The sequence below is a fragment of the Phyllostomus hastatus genome, unplaced genomic scaffold (genome assembly GCF_019186645.2).
Source record: "Phyllostomus hastatus isolate PE091 unplaced genomic scaffold, TTU_PhHast_1.1 phas_contig_150, whole genome shotgun sequence".
NCBI lineage: Eukaryota > Metazoa > Chordata > Mammalia > Chiroptera > Phyllostomidae > Phyllostomus > Phyllostomus hastatus.
In genome coordinates this window covers 20,524,607-20,551,337 of record NW_025333611.1, presented here as the reverse complement: position 1 = coordinate 20,551,337, position 26,731 = coordinate 20,524,607, and the positions used below count along the sequence as shown (strand labels likewise).

The window sequence follows — 26,731 nt, the reverse complement described above, 5'->3', positions numbered from 1 at the left end:
TGAACAGGGTTTTGTATGGACGTAAGTTTTCATTGTCTGGCATAGATGCCCTGGAGTGTGATTGCTGGTGAGTGTGTGTTTAGTTTTTAAAGAAACTGACCAACTGTTTTCCAGAGTGGCTGTACCTTCTACATTCCCACCAACAACACGCGAGGGATCAAGTTTCTCCGTATCCCTGACAATAGAGAATATTTTTCTGGTAACGGCTTCATTGGAATATAATTCACATTATGTATTCCACCCATTTAAAGTGTATGAATCAGTGGTTTTTAGTGTAGTCACTGAGTTATGTAACCAAAACCACAACAAATTTAGGACATTCTTGCCGTCCACAAAACATCCCTCTGCCCAGGAGCCTCCATACCTTAGGTGCCTACCTGCTCTGCTTAGAAACTGATCTACTTTCTGTGTCTATAGACTTGCCTATTCCAGACATTTCATAGAGATGGAATCATAAAATACGTGGCCCTTTGTGTCTGGCTCCTTTTACTTAGCACAGTGTTTTCTATATTCACCTATGTTGTAGCATGGATCAGTACTTCATTCCTTTTCATTGCCACATAATATGTAATCTTTATAAGAACTATAAGTGTGTTTCTTTCCATTACATGGGCAATGCACTGAGATAGCAAAATGCGGCTACAGAGAGCTTTTGCCAGGCCTGCTTGGAGGCCTAGATTGGAATTAACCCAAGTATAAATCAGTGTAATTTTTAATATTTAGAAGTTCCCTATAAGGTATTACGTATGCATTTTGTTTATTTAGAAACAATTATGAGTAGTGGGACCTGAGGAGCTCTCCTGAAATCCTATTGGGATCTTCCTGGAGAAGCTAGGCACAGGGTGGCGAATGCCAGTGATTCAGGCCAGGGGCAGGTCAGCAGACCACAGGCAGCACTCGGGAGCTGGAGTAGGGCTGTGCGACAGATAGTTGTGTTCCAGGATCTTTCTAGATCCTTTGCCTTCTGGACAACCTCGCTCTCCCCAAACACTCAATTTACATATTATCTGATCCAAGGGTCAGTCAGTGTTTACTGCCAAGGACAGAAACCTCTGCTGCTACTGATATATCCAGAAGGGCCAGTTATGCACGCAAATATGTAGTACTGGGAGGCCCAGAGGAGGACACAAGATGCATCGGTGCTCATCTGGTCTCTAAGAGCCTAGCGTTGGGCAGGGAGATGAGGCACAGTCCTAAATAACCCAAGCACAAGGCTAAATGGGATGCATGCCACTTTCAATATTAGGAAATATTTTAGCCATCAAGAAAGGACTGAAGAAGAGTAAATGCTCAGGGTCTTACTGCCTAGCTCTATGTAATTTTAACATTTTTGCCATATTTACTTCAGTTTTGTTTTAAAACAAATATAATGTCTCAGCTGTCAGCAATAAAAAAGAAGGAACTATTGATACACACGATTACATGCATCTCCAGGGAATTATGCTGAGTGAATAGTCAGTTCCAAAAGGCTCATACTGCATGGGTCCTGTACACATACTATATGATTAACGTACATTCTTGAACTGACAGGTGAAAGAAATGGACAATGCATTCGTGGGTGCCAGGGGTTAAGCACGGGATGGGGGTGGAGCTGAGCGTGGAAAAGCAACACGAGGGATGTTTGTGGTGGAACTGTTCTGTGTCTTGACTGTCAGAGTCCACCCCCTGGGTGTGACATTGTCTTTTTAAAATAACTTTCTACTTTTTAAGTACAGTTGACATACAGTATTATATTAGTTTCATGTGTACAACGTAGTGATTATACCTTTATGTAAATGTCTAACTATAATTCATTACAAATATCTTCTGCTCTGAGGCCTCTCTTTTCTTTTGGTTGTAGAATGGTTTATAAAAGGAAGAACATTCCAGTATCATTGTAGTCAGACTGAACAGTCTTTATCAGTCTTTTCTTTTGGAGTTTGTACATTTTATGTCTTATTGAAGGAATCCTTCCCAGCTGGGGAGCATAAAAATATTTTCCTATGTTTTCTTTGGAGAATTTAAGAGTCTTACATTTACCATTTATGTCTTTAACCTTTCTGGAGTTTCTTTGGGGTGTGATGTGGAATTTGCCTTTGTTTATTTCTCTGTATGGGAAGCCAGTTATGTCATGGATCACCTTTCCCCAGTGACTTAGAGTGACACTACGTCGCATGTCAAGTTTCCATGTTTGCTATGGTCTGTTCCACTGGTTCGTTTGCCCCTGTGTCAGTATCGTGCTGCCTCGTTACTGGGGCTTTTAAATCGATCTGAACATCTGACGCGACAGGCCCCCCACCTTGTTTCCAGAATTGCCTTAGCCATTATTGGCCTTTTACTTGTCCTTACATATGTTAGAGTCATTTTATTATGTCCTAAAACAAACAAACAAACAAACAAACAAACACACCTGGTTGGAAGTTTTGTTGGAATTGGATTGAATCAGTTTGGGGAGAATTTTCACTTTTATGATATTGATTCTCACTATCCATGAACCTACTGTATCTCTACTTGTAACTAGTTTTTAAATGTATTTCAATAAAGTTTTATAATTTTCTTTATAAAGATCATTGTATACATCTTTTGTTAAATTAAGATATTTGGGAAGGAATAGATGTTATTATTCATTTTATTATTTTTTATTATTATGCTGCTATCTTTCTTTAAATTGCACTTTTAAATGTTGTGGGCATATATAGGAATATGATTTATTTTTGAATATTGATCTCCAGCAAAATGAGAAACTCTCACTTTTTCTTATATTTGGTTTATTATATAAAAACAGATAATTTAGAGGGATGGATAGTTCCCCATTTGGTATAAGAAACAGAGACAGATAATTCCGCAGGGTTGTTATGAGAGACAACCTGGTCTTTTCTCTTTCCTTCCTGCTCCAGCCACCACTGGTCAGTGACTCCTGTCATTTTTAGCTGGTTACTGTGGCATTTACCTGCGCGTCTTTAAGTAGCATGCATGTACTGCTACTTGTCGAGCTGTCAGGGAGGGTTTTGTTCTTTGGCTTTACACTGTGGAAGATGAGGGTTTAGCTATTTTTTTCTACTCCCCTTCCACCACACACACACACACACACACAGCTTTCCCATTACCCTATTCTCTTAGTATGGTTGCAGGTAATATTAATCAGATCACTTACATTATTGTGTGTTTAAATTCTATCTATAACTGATCCAGGTAGTGACCTATATTTTTTGTTATAAAAAAATTCTTGCCCTAGCTGGTGTGGCTCAGTGGATTGAGTGCAGGCCTTTGAACCAAAAGGTCACTGGTTTGATTCCCAGTCAGGGCACATGCCTGGGTTTTGGGCCAGGTCCCCGGTAGGGGGCACAAGAGACAACCACACATTGATGTTTCTCTCCCTCTCTTTCTCCCTCCCTTCCACTCTCTCTAAAAATAAATAAATAAAATCTTGTTATAACAATTATTTTTGTATATTGTTTGCTTCTTAATTTTGCATATATCATCAGTGTCATTATGTCTAAATAAACACCATATTCTCTACTTTAGAATAAATCTGTTTCCAAGACCTTCTAGTACCTTCTAGTACCTTCTGAAATACTCTAGTCCAGACCATTTGCCATCTGCCTGTCGCCAGCAGTCAAATCAAGGATTCCCTTCGCCTGTCCCAGGGACTGCCCCAGTCCCTCCCCCAAATTCAATCACCAGTCCCTGGGTCCTGTGTTTTCCTCTTTCTTGATTTATTTCTTTATTTTGGTGGCACACAACCTCCGATGGTTTTCAGAGAACAGGAACACAACAAGGTAAATTCTTGAGGCCTTCAAGGTTCTGCAGTTTGTCCTCAGTGCGTTTAGGTGTGGGTTTTTTCTTTTGTTTTGTAACTTGTCCTGCTTGGGGCTAGTACTTCTTGGATCTAAGAATTCATGTGTTTTATAAATTCTGGACAATTATTGGTCTTATCTCTTCAAATATTGCCTCTGCTCTCTTTATTATTGCCTTCTGGCGCTCAGATCTGATACATGGCCCTCTTATTCCAGTAATCCAGATCTCTTACGTTCTCTCATATTTCCCCTGCTTCTCTGCCTGTTTTTAGCAATCTGGATAATTTCCTCAGCTCTACCTGCCCCTTTCTCTTTCCTTGATATCTCTTGAACCTGTCTATTCAGTTATTAATTTCAAAGACTAAATTTTAATTTCCATGAGTTCTGTTTGGTGCTTTAAAAATCACACAGGTCTTAATTTTTAAAAAACATAATGTTTTTTCTTTCCTTGTTTATTTTATAGATTTTATCTAGCTGTTTGATTATCTGGGGCTCCCGGGGTCTCATGCTGCTCTTTGTTGTTCCTGAGGACGCTCTCCCACAGTGGAGGTCTTGTGACTTTGGATTTGGAATTCACCTTCACAGCGGGGTCATCTGTTGTGGTGCCATGTGCGCTCCAGTAAGGATGTGTCCTTCTGGAAACATTTTATTTGTCCTGTGGGCACGCAGAGTGGCATTGGTAGCATTAGTCCAGAATTTTTTTTCTTGTTAAGTTCTTATCTTTAGGCTATTTGCACCTAAAACCTAGTGAAGGCAGGCCTGTTGTTATGAATTTTCAGAGGAGACTTTTCCCCTCAACCGGCACTCAAACCAAGATAAAGGAGCGTCTTTGTCATCTTCTCTGTGGGTTAGTGGGGGGCAATGTTTTTTCTTTTCCACCATTTCACCGGAGTCCTTGGGGATCCCCCTTCTGTGAAGGAGCTTGTCTCCTCATCCTGCCTGGGCTCCAACGCCCAAGTCGCTGGTTCCCCGAGCTTGGCAGTGCCCTCTTCCTTGCCCACTCGGACCACTTGCACTGCATCAGCTCAGATGCTCCTGCGCCAGTTTTCAGTTCCCTCTGTTCGGGGACCCTGCTGATCTCCTTTCATCTCTCGCAAGCCCTGCCGTGCAGTGGAAAGGAAGCTTGTTACAGCTGATCTAGCATTTTTAGATATTTTCTGGTGGGGCAGTTTTTCAGGCCATCTTGTCCATTGCCATTTGCACTTTTTAAACTTTGAGATAAAGAAGAAAAGTACATCTGGCTGGGAGGATCATGTGGCCTTGGAGAGGATGCGTGTTGGAGGCTCAGAGGATGAGGGACGGTGCACAGCAGGTGCAAAAGCAGAGGCAGGAAGTGATTGCGCAGGTGTGGAGAAAAGCACGTAACTCTCTTTTCCCTGGAGTGTGTGTAGGAAGGGGAAATGAGGTTGGAACTGGCTGCTGAGCTGCAGGGGGCATCTCACAGCATGGACTACCATGGTCACAAGTTTTCCTTCAGGAAGTTTAAACTGGAACCGTTTCCAGGATGAATGGGTGTGGGTGGCAGCAGGTGGGAGAGGATCCGGATTTGGGAAGGTGATCTTGGAGGCTGTGGAAATAGCCCAGGAGACAGGTAGTATGCCTGAATGGGGTAGTGGGCAGGGCAGGGAGAGGAGGGAACCCCTGGGGGTGGGATGAGGAGAGAGAGAGAGAGAGAGACTGACTCAGCTGATCCAGATAAAGAAATCTGGGCCAAGAGTGGGGGAAAAAAATAGAAGAAAAGCCAGACAAGCACATTGTCTGAATCCTGGGGAATGAATTTAAAATGTCAACAATTTTCTGAGTTGTGTTCTACTTTTTAAGGCTATTCAGATACCACTCACACAAAGGCTAATATACAGTTCACCTTGACTGTGGATGCAGCTAACGATGTTTTTAGGCTGCTTGATGAATAGTTAGCTCTGGATTAGTGACAGCATGTCCCAGTGGAGCTTCTGGAAATGAGTTGGGATGTGTCTGCCTTCCCCAGAACCTGCCGACATGGCCGATCATGGGGCCGATGAGCCATCCTCCAGGACAGGGAGTCCGGATGGGAAAAGTCAAGTCTCTGAGGACAGATGGTTGCTCCATCAGAGGCTGGCCATCAGGGAGCTCATTGACACCGAGGCCTCGTATGTGCACATGCTCCAGCTCTGCGCCTCGGACATCAGGAGCCGCCTGCATCAGGTATCTCGGTTGCGGGTGGCCACACACAGCCTGTCTTTTGGAGCAAAGGTGGGTCCTGGGTTCTGAGACCTCACATCTGTTCCTGGAACAGGCTTGCTGGAGGGAAAGTCACAGCGGACATCACAGGGATGTAAGCCCTGTACTTCCACTTTTTGGCCATGCAGCCTTCAGAAAGGCCTTGGAGCCTTAGTGTATTCATCTGCTAAATGGGGAGAGGGATGATCACCTTAGAGAATTAAGTGAGCTAGTGGATAAAATAGCCCTTTATCAAGTTTAGAACAAATTGCTTGAACCAACCTACATTCTCATTGTCTCATTGGGGGGATGTGGCATGGAGAGGTTAGTACTATGGTGGATTCTATTTTAGGGTTCATTTTTACAGCTTTCTCCCCCTGATTTCAGAAATAATACAAGCTTTCTTTATAAACTTTCAAGCATTCCCTGATATGGAAGCTCCTTAAGAGCAAAGCCCATTTAGTTCACTATATCCCGCTTCTCGACACATAACGAATGGACTCCAGTTAGTGTTTCTTGAGTGAATGGAATGAAATACTAAAGTGGGTAATGTGGAAGGTGAAAGTCTCTTACATTTTACTCTCCAGAAATTTGGATTTTTCTCTGTAAGCATTAAATAAACAAATATAGATTGTTATTTATTTTAACAAAAGTAAGATCATACTCTAGACATTTTTGACAGTTAGGTGCCCAGAATTAATCGATTTATCTATTGATCATCTGTCATCTCTCTTTCTCTCTCTGATATATGTCCCTGCACATAAAAAGATGTCCTGTGTCCTTTTTAATAGTGGTAACCCTAGTTAATAAGAGCTGGCATCCAGAATACATCTCAAGGTCATAATGATACGTGCCAAATATATCAGCTGGAAAGAAGTTTGGCTCCCCAGCCTTCTATGACAGATGGGAAAATGAGGGAAGAAAAATGATAGCTGGTAAAACCCCAGCTTAGTTTTCCTTCCAGGCCGAGTGCCCATCTTTTCCTTTCTTCTTGTCGAGTAATGGAAATACCTAACTTATAACATTTCAGGGTCCTTGCAAACATCCCACTAGGGCAGCCTTCCAAAAGCAACAGGCTCCTGGGGTGTGCATGTTCTCGACTGTCCCTCAAGACCTGCAAATCGGGTCCCTCTACTCACCTCCCAGCAACCTCCCATGGCTCCTTTGCTCCTTCCAGCTGTCGCAGGGAGATCTGGATGTCCTGTTCTCAAACACCGATGATATCATCAAGGTGAACAGCAGATTGCTTCAGGATCTGCAGGAGACAGACTCCAGGGAAGAGGAACAAGTGCAGCTAATTGGTAAGCAAAAGACGAGGCAGCTGTCAGCCTTGGATTCCTGTGGAGTTGTCCTCAGCATTTGGTCATTGCAGAACTGTGTCCAGAGTTCCAGAAAAATGCAGCTCAGTGGAGGGCTGCATTTGGGATCCCTGAAACAGCAGGTCTGAGCTGGCAGAACCCTCAAATAACATCTAGTCCAACCCATCGAGAGCACGAGTACTTAACATGTAGTAGCTTTTTTCATTCCCATGACACCATAACTTATTGACTATTATTATCCCCATCTTACGAAAGAAAACCCAAGGCCCAGAGAGGTTCAGTAACTTTCCCAGGGCCACACAGCTTGACCAGAGAGAATGAGAATTTGAAGCTAGCTCTTTCAGACTCTAGAACCCTAGTTCTTGACCATTCTGCCTGCTTTTCTCTTCTTTCTAACTAATCCCAGCGAGAGGTACAACATCCTTTAGATAGTTGGAGTAACTTTTTCGCTGCTATGGCTTCTTTCCACTCTGTGACTGGAGAAAGACAAGAAGGAGGAAATATGTCTTTACCTTGTCCCAGGGAATTCCTGCCTCTTTGGACAGTTCTGCTCTATGGGAGTGAGCCTTCCTCTGACCTTCAGTTACGGGGAAGTGCCCATCCCTGGCCATAGTGGTGTGATGCAGTGCCTTTGACCTCATCCACATTCCCGTGGAAGCACCCATGTGGAGGAGAAGGTGGCACCTGCCTTAGGTTTCATGGCTACACCCAAGTTGTCTCTCGGTGGAGGTCATCTCTGCAGTTGGCGGATCTCCCTGACACACTGATCCTCCTACCTGTAGTTTTGGGTGACCGTTCCTGCTCATGCCCTCCCTAGTTCTGGGGCTTCTCCTGAGGGAGCTCCCTCTGAGGAGTCACTGGGCCAGCACCGGGGCGGCAGTTTGGGCCAGCACCGGGGCGGCAGTTTGGTCCTGGGCCAGCACCGGGGCAGCAGCTGCAATGCTGCTGTGGGAGGCTGGACTGCGCTGGTCTGGGTACCACTGATGGTCCCAAGTGGGGCTCGGTCCAGGGGAGAGGTCCAGCCCATAGCTTTGGCAGGCATGGGGGTCAGCTCGGCTTCCTGGAGTCCAGGGCTCCCCACCTGCCCTGTGTGGTCAACACATTTCTTTTCACCCTCACCGCTTCCCCCCCCATGGACAACCAAATACTCTTGCTTGGGTATTTGTAGCAGCTTCTAACAGCTCTTCCTTTTACCACTCTTGATCCCTGTTGAGCCTCCACATAGTATAGAGCTAACAGACTATTTTTTAGAGCACTTTTAGGTTTACTGAAAAATTAGGTAGAAAGTATACAGAGAACTCCCATATACTTCTCCCTCACATGCAGGGTTTTCCCTGTTGTGAATATCTTACACTAGCATGGCACACTTACTATAACAGGTGAATGAATAGTAATATACTATTGGCTAAAATCCGTAGTGTACATTGGGCCCACTCTGTGTGTTGTACAGTTCCGTGGACTTTAGACTGATACAATGTCATGTTCTAAAAACCCTCTGTGTCCTGCCTCTTGATCCTCTTCGTCCTCCAACACCCGAAACCAGGGATCCTTTTACCGTCTCCATAGTTTGCCTTTTCCATACGTCATGTTGCTGGAATCATAGGGTGCGTAGCCTTTCTGGAGCGGCTTCTTTCTTCTAGTAATGTGCACCTAAGTTTCTCCATGTCTTTTTCTGACTTGACACCTCATTTCTCTTTTTTAAATCACTGCGGCTGTGGTCAGTTTATCCCCTCAACAATTGAAGGACAACAGGTTGCTTCTAAGATTTGGCAATTGTGAATAAGGCTGCTATAACCTTAGTGTGCAGTGTTTTAAAAAACTTTATTTAAAACTTTTTGTGGTAGAATATACGTAACTTATAAAATGTACCATCGTAATACTTTTAAGTGTACATTTAGTGGCATCAGGCAGTCCACCTTGTCGTACCACTGTCACCACGACCCATCTTCAGAACTGCTGCCTCGTCCTCAGCTGAAAATGCCCACTGCGCAGGCCCTGGTCGCTGCCAGGCTGCTTCCTGTCCCCACGAGTCTGGGCACGCCAGGAGGCCCCTCTCAGCTGTGCCGCATCGTCCTTTTGTGTCTGGCTTACTCCACTTTGTACTATGTCTCCAAGGTTCCTCTTACACTTTTTATCTTGAAATAATTTTAGATTTACAGAAAAGTTGCAAAAATAATACAGAAGCTCCTATATAGCCTTCATGTAGCTTCTCCTAACTTTAACGTCTTACCTATCCACAGTACACTTATTGAAACAAGGGAATTAACACTGTTAACGCAACAGACCTTATTCAGATTTTACCAGTTTTCTTGTGAACTTTTTTTTCCCCCTGATCCAGGATCCAGTCTAGGGCATCACATTTTATTTTATTGTCATGTTCCCTTAGTTTTCTTCTGCCTGTGACAGTTCTTTAGTCTCTTTTTGTCTTTAGTCACCATAATTCTTCTGAACAGTTTAAGTTTATAGAAAACTCCCCAATTTGAGGCTTTCAGTTATTAAAACTAAAATTATTTTATATATTTTGTAAAAGTTTACATATAAAATCCATATTTTATGAGTCTGTGCTATAATACAAATTTCATATTTTGTAACATTATAATATGATTTATAAAATTATAATCATTTTAGTTATTAAGTTAAGGTTATACATTTTTGGCAGGCATATCACAGTCAATGTCAAGTTCTCAGTGCATCATATCACATGATTACACTACATAATATTACTTAGAATAGTGTTATCTTTGATCACATAGCTGATAGAAGGTGGTATCTGCTAGATTTCCCACTGTAATGTTACTGTTTTTTCCTTTGTAATTAATAAATACTTGTGGAGAGAAACTTTGCCATTATGCTAATGTTCTGTTTCTTTTCAAACTTTAGTCAATTTTAATGTCCATCAATGGTTCTTGCTACAATAATTATTACTGGTATTCTAATGGTGATTTTCTATTTCCATTATTCTCCTTTTACATTTATTAATTAAAATTATCTTTTAAGGAAGAACTGTCTTTCCTCCCCATTAGTTTTTTCTTCAATTATTTATTTATATCAATATGGACTCGTGGATTTTTACTTTATTCTGTGAGTGAGAAATTAGTACTATCGTGATTTATTTTCTTGCTCAAATTGTACCAACGTCAGCCATGGTGAGCTCCTTCAAGTTGGCTCCTGCGTCCTTTCAATGTGCCTCTAACAATTTTTGAGTACCTCCTCACTTTCTGACACCACAGGACATTTCAGGGTCATCTTCTATCTTCCTTACCTCATCCTTAGAACTAGCTGTTCCCCCTCGGAGCCCTGGCTCCTGTCTTTGGAGAGTGGTATTTAGATACCAGGTTCCAGCCTCTAGGTGTGCTCACTGCTCCTGGGGTGTCATGGCTCCTGGGGCCTTCTCAGCTGATAGAGCTAGGAAGTGCATGTTTACATGCTGTTACATGCATATACACATACCTATGTTTCTTTCTGTATTTATTTATCTATCTTTATATATTTAAAACCATGAGTTCACACTGATACCTCCAATTCCACCAGCATCACAAGGTTTATTCTAACCTTCCCCCTTTTCTTATTTGTAACATCTTTCTCTGACAGAAAGAAATGGCTGTCATTATTTATGATATATTTACTTAGTTGTTCAAAGTTAGCATACACGTAAAGTAGTTTCACAATTACTAACAGTACCACTGTGAAAAACAGATACTTATATTAATTTCCTTGCCACACTATTCACTGTGATTATGTTATTTGTTTGTAATAAATTCTTATTGCTTGTATTCCATTTGGGGTTCCCCCTCCACACCTGGTTGGCCTTAATTACATTTATATATAACATATATATTATATATTTACATGACATAATATATATAATATATGTGTTATATAATATATATATATATTATATATTTACATGGCATACACACACACACACACACATGGCCTGTCCAGAAGGTATCCAGCCAAGTAATATGAAAAATAGAGACATTAATTGAGAAAATACAAGACACAAGAAACAGTGTACATAGGACAATGACTCCTTGGTCCCTTTCAAAGTAAGTACCTTGGGACCTCACACAGTTCTCCCAATCACTATCAGCTGCCACATCATATTTTCCTGAATCTCATGAATGGTCTGAAATCTCTTCCCTTGCAAAAGTAATTTTAGTTTTGGAAAAAGCCAGAAGTCACAGGGCACCAAGTCTGGGCCATAGGGAAGACGAGTCAGCTGGGTGATTTGATGTTTCACTAAAAAAACTCTGAATTAGATGTGATGCATGAGTGGGTGTGTTGTCATGATGAACCTGCCAATCACCAGTTGCCCATAGCTGTGGCCTCTGAATCCTTCAAATAGTTTCTGCAGAGGAATGTTCAAGCTTAACACAAAATTTGATGCAGATTCATTGCACTACTCACTCAGTCATTTTGAATTAAAGGCCGCACAGTACACATGCTCGCTCAACAGTGTCTACCACCCCCATTGATTAGTGCAGTGAAGTCATCATTGACCATGCATGCACATTCCAGTCCACTCTCCTTGGCTGCCAGGTTACATCGATATCACGCAAACTGTTCTTGTTATATTAACAATAGCTGGACTTTTTCGGGACAGATCTTGTATATACAAATATGTATATATATATATACACACAAAACATATACACACACACATACACATATATACATGCTGGAAGTGTGTGAAACATTTCATGGATCTAAGAGTCAGAGCTATACAGAAGGGTATTCAGCAAAGCATTGCCTCTCATTCCTACCACCCTACCCCACTTCCTCATCCTTTCCCATCTGTTCCTTCTCACCCTACAAATAGCCAATCTCATAAGTTTGTGATTTAAATGTATGTAATGCATCACGAATTTGCATGTCATTTTTGTACAATGGCCATGCTAATCTTGTCTATACTGTTCTAACTTTAGCGTAGGGGCTGCTGAAATTGAAGACCATAGTGATCCTTTTAAAACAGAAACCAGATCATGTCACCTCTGCTCAAAACCCTCCAGTTGCTTCCTACCACCATTAGAATAAAATCCAGACACCTTACTCCATCTTCCTTCCTTCTTTCCTTCAAAGCTCTCCACGATCTGGCTTCAGTTTCCTGTTTATTTTGTCAACGCTGTGCCCTTGCTCACTCTACTCCGGGCACAATTGCCTTCTTGCTCTTACTTGCATGCCCAGTGCCCACCTGCCGTCAGGCCTTTGTATCTGTTCCTCCCTAAGCCCAGTAAGCTGCTCTCCCCTAGACATTCCCAGGGCTGGGTACTTCTGGTCTCTGGTTAACATTTTTCACAGAAGCCTTCCCTAAATAGATCTGCCACTTTCTAATTCTTTTTCTGCCTGTGTCTTGGTTCGTGGTACTCATCACCACCTAGCATATGGACTATATTTACTTACTGTCCACCTTGCCCACAGAATATAAGCCCCAATGGGATAGGGGTTTTGTTCTGTTCTCAGAGCTTAGAAGAGTGCTTGGCAGATAGTCAATAAATGAGCAGTTGGTAAATATTTGGTGAGTGAAGTTTGTGTCAAATGCTTTACATGTATTATTTCACTTAATCCTCATCAAAAGAAAAAACACTTGCAGGTGAGTAGTATTTTTATTTCAAACTACAGATGGGAAAATGCAGGGTTGGAGGGGTCCAGGCTCACCCAGGCTGTGCAGCTGGGAAAGGGTTGACTGGAGACCTGGCCCTAGTCCTCCCCGAGCCCGAAGCCCTGCCGTGCCGTCACTTCCTGGGCTATGGTGCAGCGTGTCTTTGCAAACTGGGCGTCAGTGGTTGTGCTTGCCACACACAGTCATCGTAAAGATACAACATGGGTGTGTTTTGTCAACTGTACAAATATGAGCATTATCAATATTGTTGCTCTAATTATAGCTACCATTCATTAAGTACTCACAATTCATCAGCCTGAGCTCTATACAGTGTTCTGTCACTGATCCTTACAGTGTGCTTGTGGAAGTCAAATGAGACCAATGGAAACCCAGGAAGCTGAGGCAGCTTGCCCAAGGTGACAAAGGTGGTCACTCTGGCAGTGGTCTCACTCATTACCTCCCTGTCCCAAGCAAAGGGACAGATAGACATGCCTTTGTGAGCTCCTTGTTGCTTTTTCACTTTCAGGTAACTTATTCCTGGAATTCCAAGAAGAGTTGGAGCGAGTCTATAAGGTCTACTGTGCCAACTACGACAAGGCCTTGCTGCTGGTGGAGTCGTACCGGCGGGAGCCAGAGCTGCAGCAGGAGATCCGGGGCATCATTGAGGCCGTGGTGTGAGTAGGAAGACCAGTGTGCATTTGTTTCTGCGCTGCAGTGACCCCAAGGTCAGGGACTGTTAAGGCCTCACCTCCATTTGGTGATGCTCGCACCGCTTCCCGAATGTCCCAGTCAGACTAGGCTAGGCTACAGACATGAACCCTCTCAACTCTCAGTGGCTCCCAACCACAAAGGCTTACACCTTCCTTTTGCTCCATTGCAGGGTGGCTGGGGGCTCTTTGCATCATCCTCACTCTGGGACCCAAGCTGACAGCAGCCCCTGTCTGGAATATTGCCAGTAATTGGGGCAAAGGGAAAAAGAGCTCTGGAGGGTTCAACACTGGTAACTGAATGCTCCAGCTTGGAAATGATAGCCATCGCTTCCCTCAATTCATGGGGCCAGAACTAATCCCGTGGCTTTATCCAACTACCAGGAGGCAGGGTGTGCTGTCCTACCCTGAGTCAGAAAGTGGAGAGCAGAAACATTTGGTGGACAGCTTTCATGACTTCCATAGGAAGGGCAGTGAAGTGGGAGGAACCACGTGCCGTGAGCAACAGTGTTGGGAAGCATGTGTGTATCGCCTGGGGAGGCCTCTCTGCAGGTGGCTGAAGTCCTGCCCCATGGAAAAGGATCAGAACAGCCCTGGGTGGCATCACAGCCAGAGCTGACACCAGTGTTTGGAAGCGCCAGGCCGAGATGTGTAGAGAAAAAAAAAATTAGCCCTGGCTTGTGTGACTCAGTGGATTGAGTGCAGCCCTGCAAACTGAAAGATCGATGGTTCAGTCCCCAATCAGTGCACATGCCTGGGTTGTGGACCAGGTCCTCACCTGGGGGTATGTGAAGAGCAACCAATCATACATTGCTGTTTCTCTCCCTCTCTTTGTCCCTCCCTTCCCCCTCTCTAAAAATAAATGAATAAATTCTTAAATTACAAAAAATTTAATTACAGTTTGAATGGGTAACATAGTTACTCGGTTCAAAATGTTTAAAACATCCATATTTATACAGTAAAAAAGGAAAATCTTCTCAACCCCGTCCCTTCACCCACTCGATTACAACTCTCATTCCAAAGTTAAGGCAGCCGCTTTAAAAATTTTTATGGGTCTTTGCAGAGTTCCTTTATGCATGCACAAGCAAGTTCAAATAACTACTTAATGGCTACAGAGAGTTCTTTTCCAGGGCAGGTTTATGGTTTAACCATTACCTGTTGGTAATTTGGTTTGTTACCAATTTTATACTGTCATAAATATAGTTGCTGAATAATTTCCACCTCGCTTGCTCGAGTTGATATTTCTGGGAGTAGATGACTGGGCTCGGATTGACGGAACAAAGAGTCTGTGCACTTCACATGCTGCCAAACTGCTCTCCTAGGAGATCTCACCAGTTGATTCCCCTACCTGGGGGCCCGTTGCCTCGCACTCATCTAGCTCAGGCATTATGTTGTCATTTTTGTTGTCTATCCGAAAGGCTGCATACAATTTTTTCTCCAGATTACATTAGAAAAGCCATGCATGTCAGAGTCTGCTGTCACTCTGTAGTGTGACGCCTTGATAGTTATGGAGAAGAAATGTGATTATCTCTTTGAAGACCCCCTGCCCTCTGATTTGTGAGGTGACAGTTGTCCCTGTGAGGCAGTTGGCCCTTTCCTTTGGAGAGTAAGGCCAGAGGACAGAGTTTTGCCAATACCTGGCGATGGCATCCACCTCCCCCGCCATGGTCAGCCGGGCACTAGGAAGCCCCTGGGGAGAGCAGATGGTCGGCGTAGGTGTGTCCTGATGGTCGGATCGCAGCCCTGCCGCCCCATTCCCTGCAGCTCGTGATGGCGTTCCCACCTGCTCTGCCTATTTTTAGCCTCATGGCCAATCTTCCCTGACCGTTTGGTCTGGAGATTTTTCCTGAGGCAAAGAGCAAGAGCCAAGGGTACCATTGAGAGGCGGGAGGGGAATGGTCTTGAGCAGCGTTTGTGAGTCTTTGTGGAGACTTGGATGGAACCCTCATGGGTTTCTCGGAAGCCAGGCCTGAGGGCTACTGGTCAAGATGAATGAACAACTGTTGGAGAGATCCTATGTGTCCCGGGTGCCTCTGACTTGGGCGCTCCTGCAAATACCAGCCGTCATCATGAAGGGGATCAGAGAGATAGTCGCCCATTCATAACTGGCGCATCTGGAATAGACCTTGACACCATTAGTTCCCATGTGCTTTTTTTCCCTTTTACCTTTTTAATGAAAATTTCAAACCTATAGAAAAAAAGAATGTAATGAACACTTACATACCCACCACCTGATATGAACCAGTGTTAATCTTTTGCTGTTTGTTTCATCGATTTTTATGCTGAACCATTTAAAAGAAAATACAGCTGTTATGACTTTTACTTTAAATACTTCAAATACATCTCCAAACATTAAGCTCCTGTCATTTGAAAAGCTTTTCTTTTTTAAAGCAGCAGAACCATTTTATTCAATGAAATGTCCTGTGGCTGCCCCATCTGGAGGGCTGTGCTTGGGACACATCCAGGTGGAGATGTTACGTAGGCAGTTGACCGTGTGAGTCTGGGGCTCCGGACACAAGCAGGAAGCAAAGATCTGGTTTGGGCTGTGTCTAAAGCCTTAGGACTAAGTGAAGTAGGTATGAGAGGGAGGAGAGGAGGCCCCAGAGACCCCAGCATGGGAGGGAGCCCCGCAGAGTTGGCCAAGAGAGCGGTGTGGACAGAGGGCATCTCTGGGGCCCAAAGAAACAAGTGTTTCCCGAAAGAGGGAGTGGCGCTCTGGGCTTGCTGCTGAGTGAGCGAGGGAACTGAGGGCCGAGCACTGGTCCTCAGGTTTGGAACAGATGGGGAATCAAGGCCCAGAACAGGTGTAAGATGAGACCTAGCAGCACCCATCCAGCTCCTGGAACTCACAAACGACAGATGAGGAAACTGAGAGCACAGAAGGAGGTGACTGGCTGGAGATCACTCAGGGAGTTCTGTGGCTGAGCTGGAACTAGAAGCCCAGTTTCCCTGGAGTCCCCAAGGGCGGGCTTTGCCTGCCTAATTCCAGCCTTCTTCCCCAGGCCTCAAGCTGGACCCTCAGGCCTCAGTTTCCTACTGGTCATCCCTCTGCAGAGGATTACCAAGTACTCACTGCTGCTGCAGAAAATTCTGGAGAACACACTCCCCGATGCCAGTGCCTACCCTGTTCTCCAGAGGGCGACCTCCGCCCTCCAGGACGTGAACATCAACATCAATGAGTACAAGAGGCGCAAGGAATTGGGTAAGGACTCGGGCAGGTTAGAGGACACAGCAGGGAGCATACTTCCAGTTACAAAATCTCATCCCAGATCGGCTTCACCAATAAAGGGCATGTAGGAGGTCATGGACCCACAAGTCCAGAGGTAAGTGGCCTTAGGTAGGGTTTGATCAGGGTGCTGGCTCAGTTTCCCTATGAGTCTCTTCTCTCTGCTCTTTACTGCTCTGCTCTGCCCTTTATCTTCAGGCCAACTGTTCCAAGATGCACCTCTGCATACCACACCATCCAAGATAAGACAGGCCTTCCTCCTCTTAGCCATAAAAATTAAACTGGAGCTTCACTCTGACAGGACCCACTTGGGTGATGTGCTTACCCTGAACTTTGGTTAGGGGAATGCCATGAGCTGATTGGCTTAGGCCTGGGTTATGTACCCTTCTTTGAACCAATCACTGTGGCACGCATCCCTTGTACTAAAGTAAAATCACCATTCAAGCCACATGACTGTTATACTTTGGAGGACAGATGAATATGGAGGTAGGGATTGGGGGTGGGGGGAAAGGGCTTTGTATATACCTGGACAGGGGAGGAGGGTAAGTGGGGGTCCTGCCTCTCAGATTGTTAAAACAGAAAGGTTTGAAAAACGAAGCAGTGTCCCAAGGACAGAGAAACTCATGTGCACAACTGAGACTATATAATAATGATAATTTAGCTAATGTTTGCTAAGGGCTAACTATGATAAGTTTTTCATTTCTTATCTTGTTTGATCCTTGCAATGGCCCTCTGAGGCTGGTACTATTAGTTCTGTTTCACAGTTGGGTAAACAGAGCTTTGGTCCTTTGCTCCAGGCCACAGAGCTGGTACGAGACAGAGCCAGGTTTCACCCTCAGTCCTGGGGTCAGGCCATCTGTAGAAAGCCCTGAGCCAGGAGTGGACACGTATGGTCCCAGTTTGGCCAGGCTAACAGTGACTGAGGAACCTCGGGCACATCACCTCTCGCTTGGGCTCTTTTTCAGAAAGTAGGTCCCAACCCATCATCTTATGTGATCTTCCCAGCCACCCTGCGATCTGGCTGGCCTCTTTTACGGATAAGGAAACTGAGATCCAAGATGTGGTGATTGCCAAAGTCAAGCAGGCTGTTCAGCCAGGGCTCACACCGCACAGTGAGGGCTTAGCCCCGTGCTTGTCTACTCTGACTCACCACCCTTCCAATGGGCGAGACCCTGATGTGTGAGAAGAGGGCCCACTCAGCTGCCTCGCCAGGAGGATTGGATGCTTGCTTCCCTGGGTCACCTTCCATCCCACACCCTCCCTCTCTGTTGGTGCAGCCTCCAAGTACAACAAGGTGGAGCAGCTCACCCTCCGGGAGCGGCTGGCCCGCATCAACGCACACACCCTGTCCAAGAAGACCACACGGCTAAGCCAGCTGCTGAAGCAGGAGGCAGGACTCGTGCCCAGGGTGAGCGTGGGCAGGAGGAAGGGTCATATCCTAGCCATGCAAAGGGGCAAGCAAGACTGCAGTGGGTGGGGCGAGGGGCTTAGACTGCTCTCAGAGGTGAGACACTGAGGCTCAGAAAGGGAAGTGACTTTGCAGCATCGATAGCCAGGTATAGGCAGCACTGGCACCCCACTCAATTCTGAGGAGCCCGCACAGGGCTTTCTCCACTGCACCTTGTGCTACTCTCTCTCTGGGGCCTCTTGACACAGAGAGGAGAGCTAATCTCTGGGTCTGGGCATGGGGTCAGCTGTGATGGCTACCAGTAGCAGCTCAGGTCGATCAAGTACTCGCTCTGAACCAGGCGGTACTTGACCCACACAATGAAGCAGGTGTTCCTATTACCCACCCACCTCCACTTTGCATATGAGAAACTCAGAGAGGGTAAAACACTTGCCCAAGGTCACACAGCTTGCAAGCAAGTGAACCAGGACTCATGCTTGTGTGTTTGATCCTGTGGTCTGAATGCGAAACCACTAAACCACACTTACTGCCTCTAACTGTCCAACTCAGCTTTGGGGCTGAAGGAACTGGCTCTGGTGGGCCGGGCTGTGGAAAGGTGGCCCTCATGGAAGACTTGGGGATGCAGCTGCATGGTGAACACTGCCCCCACATGGACATTCTCGGCCCTCACAAGCATAACTTTACTCACAGACGGAAGACAAGGAATTTGATGACTTAGAAGAGAGGTTCCACTGGGTGTCACTGTGTGTGACTGAGCTGAAAAACAACGTGGCTACTTACCTGGACAATCTGGAGGTGAGGACTCTGCAGTTCATAATGGGTGGGGCAGGGTTGGGTTCCCTGGGCAGGAGGCGAGCAGGCCCATCCCACAGGCTGGTAAAGGTACCAGCTGCAGGAACCAAATGGAGGAGGTCACCCAGGGGCTGGATGAGGTCCCACAGGCAAGTACTGCACAGCCCACAGGTCATTGGACTGGGCAGCTTCTGAGCCCACTGAGCTCTCAGGGGTTGGGGTCAGAGCCCCCAGAAGGACCCTGTCAGGCTGGCACCCAGAGCAGGTGACAAACTCAGGTGCTCAAAGGGGCCATGCACTGAGTGAAATGTACATGTGTACAAAGCCTAGTGTCTGTTCATGAAACTTTTTGGTAGTTAAATAAACAGTAATAATATTTGGAACTTGAATGACAGAATGAACGAATGAGTAAATGAGTAAAAGCTACAGGGGCGGTGAGTACTTGACTCAGGAGAGTGGCTGCTCTGGGCCCAGTGCGGCCACTTCTGACTTTAAGGAAGAAAAGAAACCTGGAAACTCAGACTTTTAGGTGAAATCTCAAGATGAGTCCATGTGAGCAACTAATTAACTAGACATTTAATTAAACGGAAATGGAAATGTTACTCAGTCCCAAGGAAATGTATTTCCATAAGCTGGATCCAGCCCACAGGCACAGCAGGCTGCCTTCCCACCCAGCATGTCCGTCGCTTGCCTTGTGCCAAACTCCCCGCCTTGTTCTTGTCATCGACGCTGACTCATTCCATCTACTTCATCCCTCTTACGTGGTTTGGCTCTCTGTCGTGTCCGTTTGCGCACACCAGCTCCGTCACACGATAATGGGCTGTTTGGATAACAGGACCTGGGGTGGCATTATCGGAAGTGTGTATACAAGGAGGGAGGTGGACGTTGCACACTCCTCTGAGTGTGCAGATCGCCCTGCTTGCTCCTGCTTCATCCTGGGCTCCCCAGTGGAAGGATCTGACAGCACAGGGAGCTGGCAGGGGAAATCACTCAGGGCTGGAGGGAGAGAACCCAGAGGCACGTGAGAGACACATCAGGCTTTGCGCAGGAGGACGAATATTTGGAAGCTTTCAGGCTGCATTTCCCTAGATGCAGGGCTTAGAAGACAGAACGTGGAATCCCACAGGGACAAAGTGATTCCCTCTGTTAACCCTCTGAGTCAGGAAAAGCCTCTTTGGCTGTCATGTCTTTAACGCAGGCAGAGTGGGGCTCGGACTGGGAGCAATCAGCAGGCGATGACATCCAGACAGAACTTAACAACTTTGTTTTTATAGCCATTATTCTCACATGCCTATTTATGGCAATTATTACTCATTTTCTCTTTATGGCAGTGTCGTGGGTGTTTTTCTTTTAGATAAATGCATTGATTGAAATAGGAAGACCTCGTTGATTTAAAGAAAAGTATTAATAGACCATGTAGAAACAGACGTGGCAAAAACACCACGAGGGAGGTGTGCAGACGCGTGAGGTTTGGGAAGTGCTGGAACAGGGAGGAAGATGTTGGCTTAGTCAAGAAGAACTTTCTAGTCAACCAAGTTGTCCGGGGGCGGAATAGGCTGTGCGCTTCCCTGTCACGGGGGATGTGCAGACGGGACGCAGGGCCGAGGTGGCTGAGATGGACTGTGACTTTCTGTCTCTCATTTGCCCTGCTCCAGGCTTTCCTGCGCTTCCGGCCGCAGGAATACGACCTGGACATTCCCGAGGGGCCTGCGGGGCAGTACCGCAGCCTGGCCAGAGACCTGCAGCTCCGGGCCTTCCCCGAATTTGTGAGTGGAATTCCTCCCCCTCCCGCTGTGGGGTAGGTGACGGACCTGTACAGACAATGTGTAGACGTCAGGCCCCTCACACGGTTGCCACACCCATGACCACCCTGCGTAGTCAGCAGGCAGAGGTTATTATTAGCGTGTTTTACCGATAAATATAGCCCCAGCTAATGTTTGCTGAGCCTCACTGTCTGCCAGGCACTGAGCTAAGCCCTTCACAGTCTTCACCTCATTTAATCCTCACCACACGACTTACAGGGTAGACGCTATTAATAGCCACATTCGGCGGATGAGAGCTGAGTCTCAGAGGGGTGACCGCCCACGTTATTCAGATGGTCAGTGGCAAGCTTGAATCTGAGCCCTGAAGTCTATGCTTTTGACCACCACTGTATACAAAACCTTTTTCAAGATCTGTGCACAGTAAACATATCAAGAAGTGACATATGAAATACCTATTCTGTTCCAGGAGCTCTGCTCATCTCGTTACCTGGACTTTCCCTATTTTTCAGATGGGTACATCAAGGCCCAGAAATGTTAGGTAGCATGCTAGAGGTCACAGCTAGTCAGTAGGGGTAGGACTGGAGCCCAGGCCTGCCTACCTTCAAGCTCCCTTTCTCACTGCCTACTGGCTGCCACCTCTTTCCCAGACTCCCAAGCTCACCTCTCCCCACAGAAGCAGCGGCTGGAAGGCCTGGTGTGGCGGCCACTATGCAGCCTGGCCAAAGCCCTGGATGGCCCTCAGAACCTGATCAAGAAGCGTCTGGACAAACTACTGGACTTTGAGCGGCTGGAAGAGAAGCTGCTGGAGGCGGGCAGCGTGACCTCCGAGGAGGAGGAGGCCCGGCATACGTACCAGGCACTCAACTCCCTGCTGGTAGCTGAGCTCCCACAGTTTAACAAGCTGGTGGGGCAGTGGCTGGGCCAGATTCTTTGCACATTCGTGGCTCTGCAGAGGGACCTTGCAAAGCAAGTGTTGCAGAGGGCAGAGAACAGCTTGGCTCAGGTAAGACCTCTGGGGCTGGGCACCTCTGGGGAATAGCCCTGCACCCCTTCAGCCTTCTTTTGCAGGGTCTTGGAGGGATGTTGGGTGTTCCAAACAGGCCCTGAGGTGCTTAAGAGGAGGCTGTGGGGACCTTCTGGATCTCTCCCATGTCTGCTCTCCTTCCTTTAATGGAGTGGGCCCTTGAAAGCAAGGATAGCACTGGGACTCCAGGTCATTCCTAGGCCCTGGAACACAGAAGCAGAGGAGGCTCTGCTGGGGAAAGGGCAGACCTTGGAGATGTTGCCAGGGTTGGATTAGATGTTGGTGGCAGAGACAAGGACCCTTCTGAACAGTCAGGAGTAAATGTGTCCATCTGGTGTTTCTGTTATTCCCACCACTTTTAGCAGCTGCATCCTCATGGGTGCTCACTGTGTACCTGTTTGGAGCACCTTCCGTGCATGATCTCACTGACTCCTGAAACAACCCACAGAGAAAGTTTTATTATTATCCATGTTCAAAAGGATGCTGAAGCACAGAGAGGTTAAGCAATTTTCCCAGCTAATAGTGGGATATGAATCCTGACAATACTACTCTAGAGCCTGGGCTCTGGACCAAACACTCAACAGCCTCTAAAAGGAGCAATCTGCTGAAAGCATAAATAGGCTGCAGAGAGGGTTGGATGAACCTCCAAGTGCATTGTGTTTTTGGAATTTTGAAGGCTAAGGTTGGTATAGGAGAGGATTCTCAGCTGCTTTCGGATCTCTCCCTGATGTCAGAATCAGAGCTGCACGGCCTGTGGGTCCGAGGCTGGAACAGCTTCATACTCTACATACCACATGCTGTCCCCTGTGCTTCTTGTTCCCTAGCTCAGCTCTCCCCTTCCAGTTCATTGCATGAAAACCCCTCTCGAATTCCCCCTCCAGTACCTGTCCAGCCCACAGCCCCACTCTGCACCTGTAGCCCCCACTGCCAGCGCACACCACTTCTGGTCCATTTGTGCAGGCTCCTTCCTCGGTCTGGGTGCCCCTCCCCATCATCCCCCATGCCTTTCACAGCATCTGGCATGTGGTAGGAGCTCCCCAATATGTGACAGGTGTCCATGAAGGTCTCAGAATCCCTGTCCCCAGGTGGGAGACCCCCCTCTCCCCATCCTTTGTTCTCCAGCAGCTCTTAGGATGTGCTTCTGCTAAGCACTTTTCAGAGCCTGCCTTCTGCTGGGGTGATGGATGAAGCTGTTTCTCCTCATTGAGGGGGCTGGGACTATGGGTTTTTCTTCTTTGACTTGAGTTAGGCCTGAACCAACTTGCAGGAAGAAGCATTCCTCTTTCCTGAAGGCCAAGGGCCAATCTGATGAGATGATCGTTTCGTTCTCTTCCTACCTGCTGGTGTTCTCTCCCTGGCTGCCCAAACCCCTTGTATGTAGGCTGAGATGTGAGGGGCCAGGGAGTGCTGCTGAGGCCAGTAGGGGAGGCCAACCTCATTAAAGCAGAAAGAGGGTGGTCTCCATTCTCAGCTGGCCCTGTACTGCAGAAGGTTGGGGCCTGCCAGTGATTGATGCCAGCCTCCTTGTCTCTGTCTCATGGCCCATTCCTCTGGTCTCATCCTGTGGAGCCCAGGAAAGACCTGCATAGTAGAACCTCAGCTCCTCTGGGGAGGGGAAGAGAAGCTCTAAATCAGGACCAAGAGCAGTGAGTTTGAAGACAAGCAGAGGGGACCCGTCTCTGATAGCTCCGGGGTCCCACTCCCTCCTAGGTGGCCTGGTGAGAGTGCGGGAGAAGCCCGAGGCCTGGCTGTGTTCATTACAAATGATGTCATCAGGGCTTGACTTTCACTCCATCTCTAGCTCTGCTTCCCTGTCTGGATTGGCTTCCTTCTCAGGCAGGCCTTTCTCTGTGTGGTGGGAGAGATGACTCCCAACAGTCCAAGTACTTACCTTTACAGCTCAGAATCCAAAGGAAGAATGACCCAGTCATTCACAGCCTTCACGTCCTAAATCCAATGGGAGGATTCCGATCAGCCCTGTTCAAGCCCACTGTCCAATCCTTGGACTGACCATGGTGGCTGGGAGAAGGGACACCACGACTGCCAGTTCTGTGGCTTAGAGCACTGTGACTGGCCATTCTGCTGTTTGACTGGACCCCCGCCCATAGAAGGGCAAACTCTCAAAGGAAAGTGGGGCAGTAAGCAGACAAAACCAATAGTTGTCCCATCTTAGCACACCTGGGGTTTACGTGTAGGCTGACAGTGTCTATCCCCACCCAGCTGCCTCACCACCAGCTCTCTGAGCCAGCCTTCAGGAAGCTGGTGGAGGACGTTCTTGGCCAGACCAGTCACCAGCTTTGCTCCTTTCAAGAGAACTTTGAGAAAGTGCTGCCGCCTCTCGCTATACAAGTGAGTGACCCTCCTTCACCTGACCCTTGGGTGAGGTTCAATCCCCTATTTCTTCTCCCTTTTCTCTTTTCAGTGTTTTCCATTACCATGGAAACATTCCCCCTTTTCCTCTCTCCTTTCTCTCTGAGAGATGGGGGTTGGGATTCACACTCCCCCTGACACACGCCATTTATGGCCAATAAGCATCAGAGCAGAACAGAACTCTTGGGTCAAGAATAGGAAAACCGGACTTGGAAGATGGTGGGGTGGTAAGAGGGAGCAAATTCCACTTCTCCCTACACATGGGAGAAAAACTAACTGATCTATGGAGGAACAGAGCAAAAAGCCAACAATATCACAACATTTATGAAAATTAGAGATAAAAAATTATAGCGGACATTGAAAAACCAGATGGTAAGGAAAGTGCTTCAGGATAATAAGGGCCCAGGGATCAGCTTGGGGACCAGGGAGGTTGCAGCCCCCAGGCCTGGTGCTCCCTGGTTTACCTCAGGGAAGTTGGGAGAGAGCTGGGTCCACCGCTCCCTCCCCGTCCAAACAAGGATTGAGCAGCACCAGGGGAGGCCTCATTGCTTGAAGTCGCAGAGAGGGGAGTGAGGACTGAGAGACAATCACATAAGGGCTGTGAGCACCCATGCACAGCCCTGGGAAGAGTGTGCACCCCAGTCTGTGTGACCAAGGGCGGCCTGGTCGTGCACCCATGCCCCCAACCCGGAGATAGTGTGGTTTTGTGGAAGACCCAGACCCCACAGCCGTGAACACGGAAAAGGCACTGGTGCTCCACAGGATCCCCAGTGCCCATGGCTGTGAACTTGGGGGGAAGTGAGCGCCCCCTCGGGATTCCTGGAGCTCACACTGTGAACCTGGAAAAGGTGCGGGTGCTCCGCGGGATCCTAGAGCCCATAATGGTGAGCTCTGGAGAACATGCTTAGGAGCACCCAGACCCACACCCAGGGCCCTGGGGAGAGGCACCAGACCGGCTCTGGGGAGAACGGGTGGCTAGCCCTGGGGACAGTACTTGAGAGACTGATTGAGTTCTGACTGGGAAGGGAGAAAAGAGATTCCAATCGTTCCTCAGCCTGCTGAAGCCAGCAAGACCAGAAAAACTAGTTTGGCCAGTTAGAAACCAACAAGAGGGTTTTTTTTTTTATTTGATTGTTTGATTTTATCTTTTTTTAAGTAACTTTTAATTTTTTAATTCTTATTATTTTTATATCTCTCAATTCCTTATGCTTCTCTTTCTTTCACTCTAGTGTTATTCCTTCCTTTCCACATTTATTTCTTCTTCATTCCATCTTCTGCTTTTTTCCTTTTTTTTTTGAACCTGCAAGTTATTGCATATTTGTATTACCTTCTTTTCATTATTCTTACATTTTGTATTTTAATAGTATTTTGGTATTCCTCTTCTTTCTGTATAGTCTTCTTTGCTTGGCTGGTTGTACTGTATCATTTGATAGGTTTCCCCTGTTATCTCATTCATAGTGTGTTGCTAATTTACTGTCCTTTATTTGTGTTCCATTAGCACACTACTCAAGGTCCTATATCCCTATTCTTGTCATCTAGATCTCATAGATTCTGTCATATGATTGTTGCTCTAATATTACCATAAATAAGACCTATTCCATATAATTGTAAATACTACACAACACCTCTCCCAGATCTCAGCCCACTTTGCGGTTTCCCCAACTCTATTACTGTAGTGGTTAACTCTATTCTCTCACACACTACACCTATTTACTATTCTTTACTCTCACCCTACCTCAGAATCTGACTTCCCACAGCCTCACTGCTTTCTAGATCCAACTCACAATCCTTTCCTCCCCAACAAGAGTCTTATCTTCTTTCCATCCTTTCTAAAAAGTGGCTAGTGGGGTGGAAGATCATGGTTAACACAATACATATCCAAAGGATCTCCTGTCTCTTCTCTACTGGCTGCTACTGTAAATATCATAGAATACTCTCTTGCTGTCCTAAACCATTTTGCCTTACCCCTCCAACTAATCACAAAAAAAGAGTAGGGGGAAGCTTTGAACACCAGGATACCCGAAAGAGACTGCACCACTGAATCTCACAGGTGTTCTACCACAGAAGTTCACACCATAAACCCAGGGAACCAGAACAGATCAATTTAAGAAACAGAAGCTAACAAGAAGAGTCTCATGAACAATGAGAAGACAAAGAAACAATCCCCAAGTGAAGGGAAAGGAGGAAGCCTCAGAAAGAATGCTAAATGAAATAGAGGCACTCAACTATCAGATATTCAGTTCAAAATGATTATCAGGAAGCTCAATGAACTCACAATGAGCTACCAGAAACTACAGGGAAACTACAACGATCTCACTGCAAACTATATCAACATGAAAAAGGATATAGAAACTATCAACAAGGGCCAAGAGGAAATGAAGAATACAATTTCTGAACTGAAGAACACAGTAGAAGGAATGAAAAGCAGGATCAATGAAGCAGAAGATTGGATCAGCAAATTGGAGGACAAAGTACAAAAAAACACCCAGAAAGAGCAAGAAAAGGAAAAATGACTCAGAAAGAATGAAGAGGAATTAAGAGAAAT

The 26,731-nt window shown here is 46.3% G+C and overlaps 1 protein-coding gene and 1 non-coding gene across 2 annotated transcripts in view; one reads left to right on the top strand and one right to left on the bottom strand.

Annotated features, from left to right (window-relative positions):
* ARHGEF37 (Rho guanine nucleotide exchange factor 37) overlaps positions 1-26,731 on the top strand; it is a 46,028-nt gene that overhangs the window by 6,637 nt on the left and 12,660 nt on the right. The window contains exons 2-10 of the mRNA XM_045823882.1: positions 5,764-5,960; positions 7,153-7,276; positions 13,423-13,570; positions 16,606-16,805; positions 18,107-18,237; positions 18,928-19,032; positions 20,685-20,795; positions 21,466-21,795; positions 24,037-24,165. Of these exons, the coding sequence (XP_045679838.1) occupies positions 5,775-5,960; positions 7,153-7,276; positions 13,423-13,570; positions 16,606-16,805; positions 18,107-18,237; positions 18,928-19,032; positions 20,685-20,795; positions 21,466-21,795; positions 24,037-24,165 (1,464 nt within the window). The 5' untranslated portion in view covers positions 5,764-5,774. The remainder of the gene's footprint in view (positions 1-5,763; positions 5,961-7,152; positions 7,277-13,422; positions 13,571-16,605; positions 16,806-18,106; positions 18,238-18,927; positions 19,033-20,684; positions 20,796-21,465; positions 21,796-24,036; positions 24,166-26,731) is intronic.
* On the bottom strand, positions 12,140-12,248 carry LOC123813298. The gene has a single exon (XR_006784726.1). It is a non-coding gene; the product is annotated as a U6 spliceosomal RNA (small nuclear RNA).